General features: G+C 35.9%; 1 protein-coding gene across 1 annotated transcript in view; it reads right to left on the reverse strand.

Moving 5' to 3' along the window:
- LOC128993318 (NFX1-type zinc finger-containing protein 1-like) overlaps positions 1-14,026 on the reverse strand; it is a 98,343-nt gene that overhangs the window by 52,828 nt on the left and 31,489 nt on the right. The window contains exons 9-12 of the mRNA XM_054417134.1: positions 9,359-9,472; positions 6,793-6,991; positions 1,748-2,014; positions 944-1,178 (exon numbers count right to left, since the gene is read on the reverse strand). Coding sequence (XP_054273109.1) covers positions 944-1,178; positions 1,748-2,014; positions 6,793-6,991; positions 9,359-9,472 — 815 coding nt within the window. The remainder of the gene's footprint in view (positions 1-943; positions 1,179-1,747; positions 2,015-6,792; positions 6,992-9,358; positions 9,473-14,026) is intronic.

Consider the following 14,026-nt stretch of genomic DNA (forward strand, 5'->3'; position numbering starts at 1 on the left):
TCATCTTGTGACTGTAATGTAAACTTTCCACTGAGTTATGATAAGTCAAGCATCATTCCAATGGAAATCAAGTCTTTGAAAATTTTGAATGACGGAAATTCACAGAGGGATCTACTAATAATGCATTACACAAAATCAGTTGACTTCCCCTTACTTGCCTCCATTAGGTTGGGAAAGTCACCTCATCCATGGCCATTTGCTCTTTGTCAGGTGCTGTTTTGATCCTTACAGATGTTGTTGATAAATCCTTAAAAGTTGTGTAGTACATTACTGCAGTTGACTAATTTTACACACTTACCATGTCTGGTTTTGAAACATAATAATTTTTTTATGAACTTCAAATGATTTAGAAATTTAGTTTGGACATTCGTTTGATACAGTCCTGAGGTATCCTAGGGATAGAAATAATCTACTGCATGATTTATATCCTGATTAATTAAAATCATTTACTACTAACTACTACTACCGATCAAATATACAAATAATAAACTACAATTAGTGCACTGGTGACTGGACTGTGGCCCTGGCCCTAAGAAGATTTGATTTCTCTAAGAAGGCTGCAGCTTGTGAACCAGAGGAGATTACCTTATTACTCTTCCTCTTCGTCTTTGACCAGCCAGGGCCCGATAGACAGCGTCTAACATTTCAAAATAAAACTTTCTTTAATAAAACATATATTTACAACTAACTCAAGCTTTAGATGGCGGTGGGCGGTCAAGAGTTGGTGACGTCTCCTCCTTGAGATGAGACGTTCAGGCAACTAATGTCAAATTAAGCAGAGGTGTGCTACCAAAGTTGAACAATTAATTGAAGCAGCTAGGGGTTGGAATGCCCCAAAACCCCAAAAAATCTAGAACAATGTTTATTCTAGTTTTATTCAGCAACATGATGATCTTTTAGTGAAAAAATCTTATAAAAGTGTTCAAGACTTGTAAAAACTAACCTGATTGAGCGAGAAAACAGGGTATTTTGATGTCAGAATGTCCACATCGAGGTTTCACTGGACTATCCACCTCCTTATTGCATCTCACCTTCTTACAATCTTTGAAACATTTGTCAGGACACGGGTGACCACAACTAAGTTTGCGTTGACAATTTTCTTTGCACACCCGTTTGTCCGTACCTTCGTTGCACTTAATCTTAGTCATGATGTGTCCACAGGGAGCCAATTTATCGACCTAAGCATAAAAACCGTCTCAGAATACAGAATGTGACGTAAATACTTTAACAGGTTTAAATCAGAGCATATAAATTGAGCAAGATGCAGTACATTGTACTACCACAAGTGATCAAGTGATTACTCGCTTGTACATTTATTTAATGAATTGGATGTAGTCAATTTTAAGGCATTATGAACGGAATCTCAGAGGTATCTATTAATATCTACTAATCGTTTATCATTATCTAAATAAAATTATAATTCAAGGACATCAAACAAGTTTATGGATTGACAAATGAATAAAAAGTCTACTCGCAATACGCATTGCCAATAATATCACCTCCGAAATCAGTGTAATTTGTACAAAATAAATTAAATGAATAAATTATGTCTGTCTGCATACTGTTTGTAAGAAGACATAAAATAAAATCCCATAGACGAATGACAACTCGGAAAAGCAAACTAATGTTTCTCATGTCAAACAATCAATCTGTGGATTTCACTTCAAGGGTCATCAAAACCTAGACTTTTCACCTAACATAAAATCTATTCTTGTACAAGGAGATCGGTTATGATAAATACCCTTACCAATTCATTACAATGATTGGGGTCACACTCCACCCAGCAGAGCGCTTTACACTTGTGACCGCATGTCATGGTTCTTTTACAATGTCTTTTACATTGGAAGGTATTCGGGTCAGAGCTGCAGGGTATCTCATAGTGATGTCCGCAAGGTAGTGTTGTAGGCATCAGCACTAAGCAATCTCCACAATCCTCGTAACATCGCTTCTTGCACTTGTGCAACTTTTTGGCACAGCCAGTAAACTCTTTGGCACAATCCTTGAAACAATTGTACTGCAACAAGGATACACAAACTGGTAAGCTATTTTAAATAAACAACATCAGCAAACTGACACATACTTTCTACCAAAGCTTGACATTAAAATTGAACATCCTACTTGTTTTGTAAGCAAAACAATCAAAATGGGTAAGTGGAGAGGGGATAACTATGGAGATTTATGGGAAAATAAAAATGAATTGTAATAAATTTTGATTGCTACATCATGTAATATTGAAACGTTAAAAGCAGTCTATTATGCATTAATTCATTCACATATTGCCTATGGTGTCTGTGTCTATGGATCTACCACAAAAAAAAAAAAAAAAAAAAAAAAACATGGACAGAGTTTTGCACCAGCAAAAAGGGCATAGAGGATAATGTTGAATTTAAGATCAACGGCCTTGGTAAGGCAAGTCTTTAAATTTGTATACATAAATTATTCACAGTCTACAGTCTTTTCATTTATGAGTCAATTAAATTGGTTTTGACGAATGATAAAATTGCAATAGGTAACCATATTCATAAAGATGACACCAATTGGTAGAGCAGCACAATTTGGAATTTTAAAAGAAAAAAACTAGTTATTTAGGAAACAAATTTTTACATCACCTTCCAGAAACTTTAAAATTGGAGACAAATCCAAATAAATTTTTAAAATCATTAAAAAGATTTTTAATTGAATCTGCATTTTACTCCATTCAAGAATTTTTTTGTAATTGAAAATCACTAAAAAACTAAAACATTTACGTATCTCCATTGATTTGTTCTATGTTTGTTTTCTATACTTTAATTTTTATTTGATGTATTAATCAGCTGGACTTATCCTTATATATAATACGTGAAGGCGATTTCTACGAAACACTACTCCTCCGTTAATAATGGACGGATTTTTACAAACGACGTGTCAAAATAAAGTATTTTTTGTTTAGACTCCCCCTTTCACCAATTCATGTAATAAAAATCCTCAGGCTTTGCCCCACAGGCCATCAAAGTTAGAATTTCTCTCATAAGATTAACATGGGGGAATCTTGGAATCTAAATATTTAATTGGAAACTTTGTCCTTACTAATTTGAGAGAACGGCTGGGCGTAGAAACTTGGTAGAGGTGTCCAAAGAAAGGTCTTGGTCTGTAGATGAGTTATCAAAAGAAAAACTAAGCAAAATCCCTTAGGACTCTGCCCCAGAAGCCTTTGAAGATCCCTCCACAGAGTTGTTTACATTTTGGCCATGTGAATGATACTTTTTAATGAAACAGCTGTTCATTTTGTATTTCAAACAACACATATTTATTGGGAGTTACTGAATTCTACCAAATAAGTATTTGCAATGTTATTTTCTGATTTTAAAATTGATTTTCTTCTTATCATGTCATGTTTTGCAATATAACGTTCCATTATGAAATCTGTGGAAAATCCTTTTATCGCAGCAATTCTTAAATAATTTCTTATTGAAATATCTTATATCTATTGTACGGGTTGGTGTCTGCCTTTTTCACCACTTTTGCCTACATTTTATCATATTATCCTACACATATCAAATATTTATGTAGAAATATCTGCTCTTATCGTGTCTAATAAAATCCAAACATAGATACCTTGCCTAAAATGCTAACCATCTTGAAAAATTATTTGCACCTGCCTATATTACGAACTTTGGCACACTGGGTTGGTAACATTATAGAAAATAACACGACATTTTGGCTGTAAAATATGGTACAAAGAGAAAATACTATTTAAGCAGCTACTGTCATGACAGAAAGGTCATATTCCTTTTAAACTAGATCACATAATCCTTTATAAGATACGTTGATTAACAATAATATGTAAACGTCAATATATACGTAACAGCCAATTTACAGTATTTTTGCTTTTTGGAAATGTCCCATTGCTATGTCATTTGCATTATTTGTTGCCATTGAAGCTGCCAAGACCATACAAACTAGGAGGCCCCCAACAGTTCAAGAATAAAAGCCAACTTCACTTCAAGTATTCCACTACACCTAACATTCCGTAGAGAGATTATATTGACAACTTTATGTTATTGATAAGGCTGAGACAACTAACTGACATCCTGCATGTCAAGGAATTCCAGCTTTAACAGTAACCCCACAACCAATTTCTCAAAACTATGCTAGAGGATTCATTCATTGGCACAGAAGTACGATATGAACTGACGCGACGTGACGAAGGAAAAATCAAACTTACACTGTAACGGATATACCTCCCTTTGAAGTTAGAATATATCTTCCCAAAAAAATTTTATTTTCAAATAAAATCATATTACACTGATGAAATCACGGAAGTGTTTAACTACAAAAGATCCGCCAATACGATTTTAATACTATTTAAAGGTTCTTCCAAAGGAAGAGATACCATATAAGATACTAATAATAACTCCGATGACGTACGGTATGGGAAATATTTTATTCATTGAATGATGAACCATATTTGGCAACTAACGCATTTAATATCATTATTGTTTTTACACTTATCTATACTTATTTAATACGCAAGCAGGATTTTTGTGACAATTACTCCTCCGAAACTACTGAACCGATTGACATGTTTTTGGTGTCATTGGAAAGAGCGTTTTAACGTGAAGCTGTACAGGAAACTTTCTTTTTAGACAAATAATTAGAGAGTGAGGCCCTAGGGCCCTTTAAAGTTTCGTATTTCTCCATAAGATAAACATGGGAAACAAACATTGTTTTGAAACTCCAGCTGTTGTCAGAAATTAAATATTAATAATTGGTCTCCATGGAAGCATGAGAAAATTCACAATGTTTACATTTGCTTTGACATTTAAATGTAAACAATCAGAACCGTCAAATGCCTATTTAAAAAAAAAATCAGACAGCTGATCCAAAAAAAATAACTATGTGGTAGATCTATTTAATTACTTTATGATGGATTATTTATTATAATTTGATTTCAATGATTATGAAACAGATTTTTCCCGTTGCGAAGCAAAAATTAATAGTTTGAAGAAGAACATATGTTAATTGTAAACAGTCAATGTGTAAATTATCTATGTTGTATTAAAAATGTGTATAGTTTTGGATGTTGGTTTGTAATGATATAAGTTAATTAGTTATGGAATTTCTTTTCAAGGATTTGGCATATGATAAATAACACCATTTCAGAGTTCTGCCAGTTTTTCCCTATCTCTGGCCTGTAGAGTTTAAAGTAGTCTACACCTTATTGTCTACAAATTGGCTAAATAACAAAAATAAATTAAATAAATTTATGTGGAGTTGTTTTAAAGGCACGGTATTTTATAAAAAAGCTGACAGCCTTTTTACGTTGACTTAAATTGTAAGCTAACTTTTACCCGTCCATGGGCAGTTTGATTGTTAAAAATTATACCTTTAAACTGGAATAGGACTGTTATGTAAATTCAAATTGTGAGTATTTCCATTAGTTAATAATCTTTTAGTTGACTCTTTTAAAATCATGGGAAATTATGACTGTTATTAGTTTTTAAACAAGTTATTTGTTTATAAATAACTACTGTACTTCTTTGCAATTGCTCGATTTCGAGCAACATGTACCCTAGTTACTCTTTAAACAATGCTAAATGCTCAAAATATGTGTATTTCACCTAATTAATCGCAGTTATTTGAATTAACATAAGCCTTGAAAGTAACCGCCGATTTCGACGGTAAATAATAAAGCAGCTGGACTTATTATTATTTAAAGAAAGGAAAATCAATTTGAAGGTCAATAATTGTTATATATATTCTGTTTTGACTACTGTAAAATCCCTAGTTTTAGCGATCTAGATAAGAAAACTTATGTTGACACAATTTCATGTACCAATCTGTATATTTTATGAAATAAAGAATTTGATTGATTGATTGATTGAACCCTAAAACTTACAGTGTTCAGGGAGGTATTGAAAATTTGGTCAAAAACAATACTTTATCCTCCTAATCTATGTATTTGAGGGAGAAAGTACAAATATACCTATAGTGTTTCTGTGGTCACTTTAGGCTGGTATTTTAACCTATTTGTACCAATTTAAGGTGGAAATGGAGATGAGGAAATAGTTATTTAAAAATAGATTCAGTATATGGTACAGTAATAAATACAGTATATGGTAGGGATGTACCGCTCCCGAATTTTTGTGAAGTATTCAGGGAAAAAATATTTCTGATTGTAAGGAGGGGATTTTATTTGATTTGGGATTTTCTCTAGACGGGATTGGATCTGATCCTCCACGATTTTTCTGCGTCACAGGAAACAATTATGTCTCTGCTGGAGAGAGATGTTCACAATGATTCCGTGAACCTAAGAGGCGATGACAATGTCTCCGTGATTCTGGGAGATCTTTAAGATGGCTCCGTGAACGTGGGACATATTAACAATCGCACCATGACCGCGATTTTTGTAAAATAAACCTATACCATACAATAAAACTATACTCTATTTTAGAGTACTCGTTCTTTAAAACTGAACACATATCAAACTTTAAAGAGCACATTGATTATTTTTATTATATTATTTAGGTAATTGTTTGCCCTAGTTTTGATAAATTACATTTGCTTTTTGGTACTTTTTGTTAATGTCATTGTTTTATGTAACATAAGCAAGTTATTCTCATAACATTTATTGAGCAATTATAAGCCCCAATATAGTTGAAGAAGGATTATCCAATAAAAAACAGTTAGTTTACTTATCAAGTTCTTAAATGCAAAATTACAGTTCTCTAAAACAAAAATCCTAGCAAAGAAAAAAATGCATTGAGTAAATTAACTTTTAAAATATGATTTCCACGACAATGTATATTTTACCTGTAGGTGATCGGGGTCATCGTTGACATGGCAATTGCGGTTGCAGGCATGACCACACGGCAGCCTGAATGAGCAGTTATTGGTACACCTGCAGTGGTTTACGTCCAAGTAGCAGAATTTGGTTATTTCATGGTTACATGCCGGATGTATGGCAGGCACTATCTCCAGGCACTTGTGATTTGCCGGTTCCTGATGGCATCTGCAAGCCAATGTTTCATTGTAGCAAAGTAATTAAGTTTCTAACACCAGAAACTTACTGGGTAGAAAGTGGAGGTGCAGTAATATCCTTGAGTGATTACTCTTAGAAGTAGAGGAGATAAATTGAACCAATACCTAAATGTGTTTATTTGGGAGTGGTCACAATTAGTTACTGGTGAACTGGTGATGATTTGTTTTTGCGAATTGGAAGGGCAATAGAGGGGCATGTACCATGTGGTCAAGAGTGATTTGTCTGTTAGGGAAGCTGAAATATGCTGTTACTGAGAGATATTTGATTAATGTGTACCATACACCTTTTCATAGCCATATTACCAATAGTGTTGTATTATGGGGACACTCGCCAGTATGTTCCAAAATCCTCAGCCGCAAGAGTGAATGACATCCCCGCTTGTAGACTTTCAAAAACTGTACATAGCTTTTCTTTCAGTATCTGTGATCTAATATTTCTATAGCCTACCAGAGGAGATTAGACAGCTGGATAAATCCCAGGTGAAATAAAGAATTCACAAAAGGCTTATATACAGGGCAATACTGGGTGTTTATGCAAGGGGAAAAGTGCCGGTCAACCACACACATCTGAAGAGGCAGTTCAACAGATTCGGGAAAAGTTCCAACGGAGCCCGCGAACGTCAACACGGTGTGCAAGCCGAGAACTTGGAGTAGCTCAGACTACTGTGTGGCGTGTGTTAAGGCGGCGTTTGGCCTTAAGACCATACCGATTGCAGCACAAGTGCTCCGGTGAAGACATGGAGGAGGATACCTTTTTGCCACGGTTGATATTCAGTGATGAGGCCACATTTCATGTGAGCGGTAAAGTTAATTGACATAATGTTCTTACATGGGGAACTGAAAACCCCCATCAAACAGTGGAGCATGAACAAGATTCGCCTAAAGTGAACGTTTTTTGTGTGGTTTCACAAACAAAGGTTTATGGACCCTACTTTTTTTTAGGAAAACATAGTGAATGCTGCATCATGCCTAGCAATGCTACGAAATTGGTTATTACCTCAACTAATTCCTGACTCGGACAACTTCATCTTTCAACAAGATGGAGCACCACCACAATGGCCATTTCCTCAACACCAACTTGCCTCAATGTTGGATAGGACGCACAGGACCACAAGACTTGGCTATGCATTCCTGGCCTCCATGGTCCCCTGACATAATCGTGTGATTTTTTCCTGTGGGGATACTTTAAAGATTGTGTTTTTGATCCTCCCTTAGCACGTGATATTGAGGAGCTGAAGATCAGGATAACTGATGCAGTAGCTACTATCCGAGAAGACATCTTGCGAACAGTCTGGGATGGATTTGCCCACCGTCTAGATGTCATCTGAGCCTCAAATGGAGGGCACATAGAACACTTGTAATACATCATCATAAACTTGATGCTTTTGTATAATTTGAGGTAAAACTGGTTTGTGTGTACCGTTTTGTTTAAATAAATATAACTGTTTGACATTGAGTCATTCTTTTTTAATCATCCTGTATACAGTTTTAGAAAATGCGAAGAAACCTGACACAATCAATCTGGAATATCCAATTATAAATGAAGACATCAAGGATCAAGTAAGTGTCATAACCATTGAGAAAACAGCTAGGAAATATTCATTGGTGTAGGTTGGTATCAGTTAAACTATGTTAATTCAGTGTTCTATTGATTTTAAACCATCAAACATTTAAATTCAGTGTAATGATTTATTGACCTTAGGTAAGGAGTAAGGAATGATGAGATGGGCAGACATATCTTAACAAAGAAGAACACTCTTTACTGAAACTGGAGAACAACCCTGAAGGGGAAGACACCTTGCTAGACCGAAACTGAAATGTTGGGACCAAGTAGAAAAGGACCTAAGATAACTGGGAAGAAGGAAGGAGGACGTAAGATGTGAAGCAGTGTGTTTGGGTAGGTCCAAGTACCATTTAGGGTACCAGTGGCCACAGTAGGAAGTAAGTAATGATTTTATTCACAAGGTTTCCTTTATTGCTGAGAAACCAGTCTGGCAGATGAGAAAAAACCCTAAACTGTTTCTAAGGTAAACAAACGGTTGCTTTCACATATTGTACAGTATTTAAAACGGACCTCTACATAGTTAATTTGTTATAACACTTAGTTATGGGTTCAAGGGATAGGGTGAAACTGTCTACGACTCCTTAATCAATTGGTGTTCAACCAGATTAATTTAAGAGTTTTATTTTGTATGGTTATTCACAACCACACCATTGGCATTTTGTGTGTTTTTAAGGGAATAGTCCAAACCCTGGTCTTTGAACTCATATGTATAAATCATTTTAGTACCTATTTTTTAATTTGATGAGGAAATGTTCAACAAGATAAAATACTCACGCGAGAGTGGCTGTGTGGCCACAAGGCAGCAGTTTTTCCACAGATATAATGCAAGGTTCACAGTTCCTCCAACACTTCAAAGGACACTTGTGTCCTTCCACGTCACACGGAGGTCTGAAATAAATGTGTGAAGGATTTCAGTGAGAAGCAGACAGACAAGATTGTGATTACTTTAATCATTCCACAATCAGTGTGCCTAACTAGCTGTTTAATATTAAGAAGGTGTTTACATTACATCTTCACTAGTTTTTACGACAATAACAATCAGCAACACTTATTAGGCCTTGAAACTTATTTGATAGTCATACATAGAAAAAAAAACTGCTAATTATGAGCACCTCCGTTATTAGTATCCTCAATCCTACCAAATTCTATATTACGTTATTATTAGTTTTTTTTTTAACCTTTTCAAAATGTTTTAGAGAAGAATTGGAAAATTCTATGTTTTGAGAGTCAAAAATGAGAAAAACTAATTTTTACCCCATACAACCCTGTTCCCATCGTCCAATGCTCGTTTCTTACTAGAGTTACTGTGCTAACGCACATTTATATGAATAATATAATAGATTAGTATATAGCCTATATAAATTAAAATTCGCACGGATGGTGTTTTTGGCCTCTGGGATTATCAAAACAAAAAGAAAAGGTAAAGTAGGTCTTACCATTAGACCTACGGTAATAGCTTATTCCCTATATTGGAAATTCCCTAAAAACAAAAATATTTGGACATAATAAATGTTTTGGATAGTTGTTATATTGCTTTCTATATTAAACTTTAAATTCAGGTCTAAATCATTTCAAATATGTAACCTCTGAGATGAGCCCAATAAAAGGATAAACTAAACATTCATCTTCTGAATTTTGATTCTGAAGCATGTAAGGTACCAAATTTTAAGGGGGGTAAAAACGTACTACGAATAAATGAACATCAGAACTTACCCGATTTTTAACCACAATAGCCTACTCCGAGGCCTATGTGTTGGCCATAGCTTGGGCTATGGGCCAAAGAACGTAGGCCTATTTTTATTCACAGTGAAGTACACAAACACATCCACAACTACATATTTATTCACAATAGCACTTCGTTTCACATAATAAAGTTAAACCGGCCGATTTTAGCCATGTCTTTAGCCAGATAGTTTACAGTTTATTACGAGTATTTAAATCACATCGGCTTAAGATTGGATACTCGTCGGCCCTACAGAGACAATCCAAAAGTTAGGCAAAATTTACCAAAACACTTTTACGAAGGCTGGGATGATATAGCTCCAACTGGGCGTCTGCAGGATTTCCTGAGCGCTTCTAGAGCTCTGAGCCTTTGATTAAATTTTAAATCAATTGATCAGTCAAAGCCGTAACAACTTCGTATCGACCCCTGGATTTTTCTCGGCTCCTTCTGAGCACTCCGGGGAAGAAATTTGAGTGTGGCCGGTTCTAGGGGTAGGCCTAGCCTGACTTGGTGAATTCTAGTTTATTCCTGTCGCATCCGAACCTGGATGCGAGCGAAGGAGGATCGGGTACTCGAAATAATTAACACATTTTATGTTAAGAAAAACCGCATTGGTGTGCGGGAGCCGGTAAGGTAGGACGATGACTGTTGTACAGAGAGTGTCGGGTGATCGAGGTAGCAGTGGGAACGGAAGGTGGTGTGATGGAAACAACCAATGGGGTTAGTTTATTCGATCAGGCCATATGACGTCACATCGTACGATATCTAACGGTACATGGATCGAGCTAGCAAATTTAATACTTGTAATATTTGAATCTGAATTAGAAATATATAATTCATTTTATAATTAAATTAATACACCACATTTCCTCCGCCCTTACTTTTGAACATAGCTTGTATAAAACTTTTATGGAAAAATGTATACACACAAATTGAAAACATCAGTAATGAAAATAAAAACACAATTTGAAAACATCAGAGTTAAAAACAACATTAAAGATTGTAAACATCGGTGCTGAAAATAAACACAAAAATATTGAAACATCAGTGCTGAAAATAAACACAATAGAATTGCAAACAAGCGTAAATATAAAACCATAACAAACAATTACAAATCCATTTTCTTTGGAGGATTCCTATCCCGTTGTGGATATCGTCTAGTATTAGTTGTAACAGGTGACGTAGCAGTCAGCTGATCGGGTTGTAAAGAATGGCGTTTTGCAACAATAGGACTATGCCGCTCGGACTGGCGTGTAGTTGGTGAGTGACGCGTAGTAGTGGGGGAACTCAGCTGTTGAGGCTGGGTGTGCTGGTGGGGCGGCCTGGCTGGTGACGACACCGGTGCTGACGATACACAGGAAGTAGTAACAGCTGATGTTGACGTCACGGGATCGTAGTATCTGCTATGTTCCGTGTTGATGTTGCTGCCTGATTGCAAGCCTACCAGCTGATCTATGTGTCGCTTCCAAGTTAAGCCTGTCTCTAGTTGTACAATGTATGTTACTGGCCCTAGTCGTCTAACAACCGTACATTCAACCCACTTATCCTTCCCTCTATAGTCTCTTGCTAGTACACATTGTCCTATAGCTAATTGTCTAGTATGAGTACCCCTTGCATTTATGATCTGTTTCTCTTGTTTTTGAGCAACAGTTGACTGAATGTTTGGTCTGATTAAATCTAACCTAGTTCTTAATGGTCGATTAAACATAAGTTTGGCGGGAGATTCACAAGTGGTACTATGGACTGTGTTACGATAAGAGATAAGAAATCTACTTAAAGCTATATTTACATCCTCATTTTCAAAGATTGCACATTTTAATCTTTTCTTTACTGATTTTACCGCGTTCTCAGCTTGGCCATTAGAAGCTGGATGGTAAGGTGGAGTCAAGATTTGTCTTATTCCATTCTGTTTCAAAAATTTTGAAAATTCCTCAGAACAAAAAGGTGGACCATTATCACTAACTATTATTTCTGGTAAGCCAAATCTACAAAACATAGGCCTGAGTTTGTCAATGGTCTGTTTGGCTGAAGTGGAACTAACAAGTTCTACCTCAATCCATTTACTATGGGCGTCTAGTACAATTAAATATATTTGTCCTTTTAATGGTCCAAGGAAATCGACATGAATTCTTTGCCAAACATTGGGAGGAAATTCCCATACATGAAGTTTACTTTTAACAGGAGATTCCCGCTGTGCAAGACACGCTGAGCAACTGTTAGTCACGGCCTCAATATCCTTATCAATAGAAGGCCACCATAAATACGACCTGGCTAACGACTTCATTTTTACAACTCCTAGATGTCCATTATGTAATTCTTTTAATAAAGCCCCTCTTAATGATTTTGGAATGACTACTCTATAGCCCCACATTAGTATTCCGTGTTCAACTGTTAGCTCAGCTTGCCTTTTGACATAGTCACTTAGATTAACGTCCGAATTGATTGGCCAGCCGTACAAAACATATCCAAGGATTCTGTTTAACTCACTGTCTTTTTGAGTTTCCTTACGCACATCATTAAAATCTATTGGTACATCGCACTCTGATATACATTGGAGATATGTTCCTAAATAATCAATATTTACATTACTGTCTTCCCTGTCATTACAATTTAGCGGAAGTCTAGACAATCCGTCCGCGTTACCATGATTTTGTGACTTAACATAATTAATGTCGTAATCGTAACCTGACAAAAATAACGCGTAGCGTTGTAGTCTGCCAGCTGCAAATGCTGGTAACCCTTTTTTCGAACCAAATATAGCTAATAGTGGTTTATGGTCTGTACAAAGAGTGAACTTCCTGCCCCATAAATACTGATTGAATTTATTTACACAGAAAACAATGCTTAGTGCCTCTTTGTCTATTTGAGAATAGTTCCTTTCTGCTGAGTTTAGTACTCTACTTGTGAATGAAATTGGTCTTTCCATTCCATTTTTGTCAACAATGCTTAACACTCCTGCGATACCGTAGGGTGACGCATCACATGACAATTTAATTGGCAAGTCTGGGTTGTAGTGCGCTAGCACATTAGCTGAAACTAATCTTTCTTTTATAGCTTCAAACGCCTTTTGACATGACAAAGACCATTTAAAAACTACGTCTTTCCTTAATAATTGATACAAGGGTGTTAGAATGGTAGCAACATTTGGTACAAACTTTGCATAGTAATTAACTAGACCTAGAAAACCCTTGAGCTGTGTAACATCTTTTGGAACTGGTGCCTCTACAATGGCTTTGACTTTATCTTTGGATGTGGCAAGACCCTCTTGGCTAATTACGTACCCTAAGTACTCTAAGCTATCACTGAAAAATTGACATTTATCTTTACTAACAGTTAACCCTGTTGTCTTTAGCCTACTACACACTTCTCTTAGTCTCGACAGGTGTTCAGCTGTGTCAGCTCCGGTAACAATAATGTCATCAAGAAATGACGCTACACCCGGGATACCTTGTAGTGTTTGCTCAATTACCCGTTGAAAAATACCTGGGGCAGAAGATATTCCGTAACAAAGTCGGTTATATGCAAATAACCCCTTGTGTGTACTTATGGTACAAAGTTTCTTACTTTCATCGTCTAACCTAAGTTGCATATAGGCTGATGATAAATCTATTTTAGAAAATTGTTTTCCTTTCTGTAAGATTGCAAAAAGATCTTCAATGCGAGGTATAGGATGTCTATCTACTTCTAGATATGGATTTAAGGTAACTTTGAAGTCACCG

The sequence above is a fragment of the Macrosteles quadrilineatus genome, unplaced genomic scaffold (assembly GCF_028750875.1).
Source record: "Macrosteles quadrilineatus isolate MER2022 unplaced genomic scaffold, UCM_ALF_1.0 Scaffold_4__1_contigs__length_99947679, whole genome shotgun sequence".
Taxonomy (NCBI): Eukaryota; Metazoa; Arthropoda; class Insecta; order Hemiptera; family Cicadellidae; genus Macrosteles; species Macrosteles quadrilineatus.